The sequence below is a fragment of the Nicotiana sylvestris genome, chromosome 8 (genome assembly GCF_000393655.2).
Source record: "Nicotiana sylvestris chromosome 8, ASM39365v2, whole genome shotgun sequence".
Classification (NCBI taxonomy): domain Eukaryota; kingdom Viridiplantae; phylum Streptophyta; class Magnoliopsida; order Solanales; family Solanaceae; genus Nicotiana; species Nicotiana sylvestris.
Window position 1 is genome coordinate 202,694,798 of NC_091064.1, and position 1,415 is coordinate 202,696,212.

Consider the following 1,415-nt stretch of genomic DNA (forward strand, 5'->3'; position numbering starts at 1 on the left):
TAAGGTGTGCCTCACTTGCAACGTTTTTTCCCTTTTGAGTGATCTCATGCCTATTTTCCCTTCTTAGTTCCTCAATTGTTTCCTTTAAGTCCACAACTACTACTAATAAGTCATCTCTCGCATGCTTTATGTTTACAATCGTCTCAGTTAAGACATCTTTTTCCTTTTTTAAACTCTCAATGGTCTCTTTTAGATCAACCACAACAACCACCAGATCATCTCTCTCATGTTCTATTTCTCCTAGTTCCATAGTTAGCACATTTTTATCAGTAATAAGATTATGATATGTATCAATTAGAACATTAGCCAAGGATATAAGATTCTTTTGAGAATAGGACTTCAAATTTATTTGAACGTCTAGAAATTTTACCTCATCATCATCATCATCTTCCTCATCCTCATCTGATTTTTCCATTAGGGCAAAAATAGAGTCATACTCAATTGCTTCACTTTCTACTGCCATCATAGAGCCATCTCTTTGCCCATCATCTTCTCCAGATTCGCTGGAAGAGTCTCCCCATGCAGTAAGAACATGTTTCATAACATTATTAGTGGCATCTTTTCTCTTGAATCTTTTGTCTGGAATCGGGTTCCTCTTGGTTGTTTTGTCTGTGTTGTGTTTGTACTGATCTTGCTTGAGAAGAGGGCAATCCTTAATGAAATGTCCTGGCTTACCATATTTGTGACATAAGTCATGGCCTCTTGGCTTGCTGGAGCTGCTCCTCTTTGGAATCCCTCCATTTCTGCTAACCATTTTCTGAAATCTTTTTATCAGGCAGGTCATATCACCATCCTCACCACTTGAGTCATTTTTGTCTGTCTTGAGGACCAGGTTCTTCTCCTTTTTGGGATCTCTTATCTCGTGGTCCTTCTTATTCTTCATTTAATATCTTCAAATTGCCAATGAGTTCATCAATGGTCAGCTTCTGCAGATCCTTCGCCTCCGTGATAGCATTTACTTTGCTGTCCTAAGAACCAGGTAATACACTGAGTATTTTCCTGATAAGTTTGTTCCTTGGAATAATCTCTCCTAGAGAATGAAGCTCACTGATGATAGAGGTGAAGCGAGTGTGCATGTCCTGAATGGGCTCATCATCCTTCATCCTGAACAGTTCATAATCAGTGATTAGCATATCAATCTTCGATTGGTTGACTTGAGTTGTCCTTTCGTGTGCTGTTTGTAGAGCTTCCCAGATTTTTTTGGCAGATTGACAGGTAGAAATCCTGTTGTATTCATCTGGTCCAATGCCATAGACGATTATATTTTTTGCTCGAAAGTTCTTTTCTATAGCCTTGCGGTCAACATTGTTGTAATTCTTTCTTATTTTGGGAATTTTCAGTGCTGGTTCACCAATGGTCTTCATAGGAACGAAAGGACCATAGATAACATCACAGAGCTCTAAATCTTCAGCCAT

The 1,415-nt window shown here is 38.7% G+C and overlaps 1 protein-coding gene across 1 annotated transcript; it reads right to left on the reverse strand.

Annotated features, from left to right (window-relative positions):
- Positions 1–968: 968 nt before the first annotated feature.
- On the reverse strand, positions 969–1,415 carry LOC104233752 (uncharacterized). The gene has a single exon (XM_009787191.1). It carries the CDS (start codon positions 1,413–1,415, stop codon positions 969–971), a length of 447 nt encoding a protein of 148 aa, XP_009785493.1.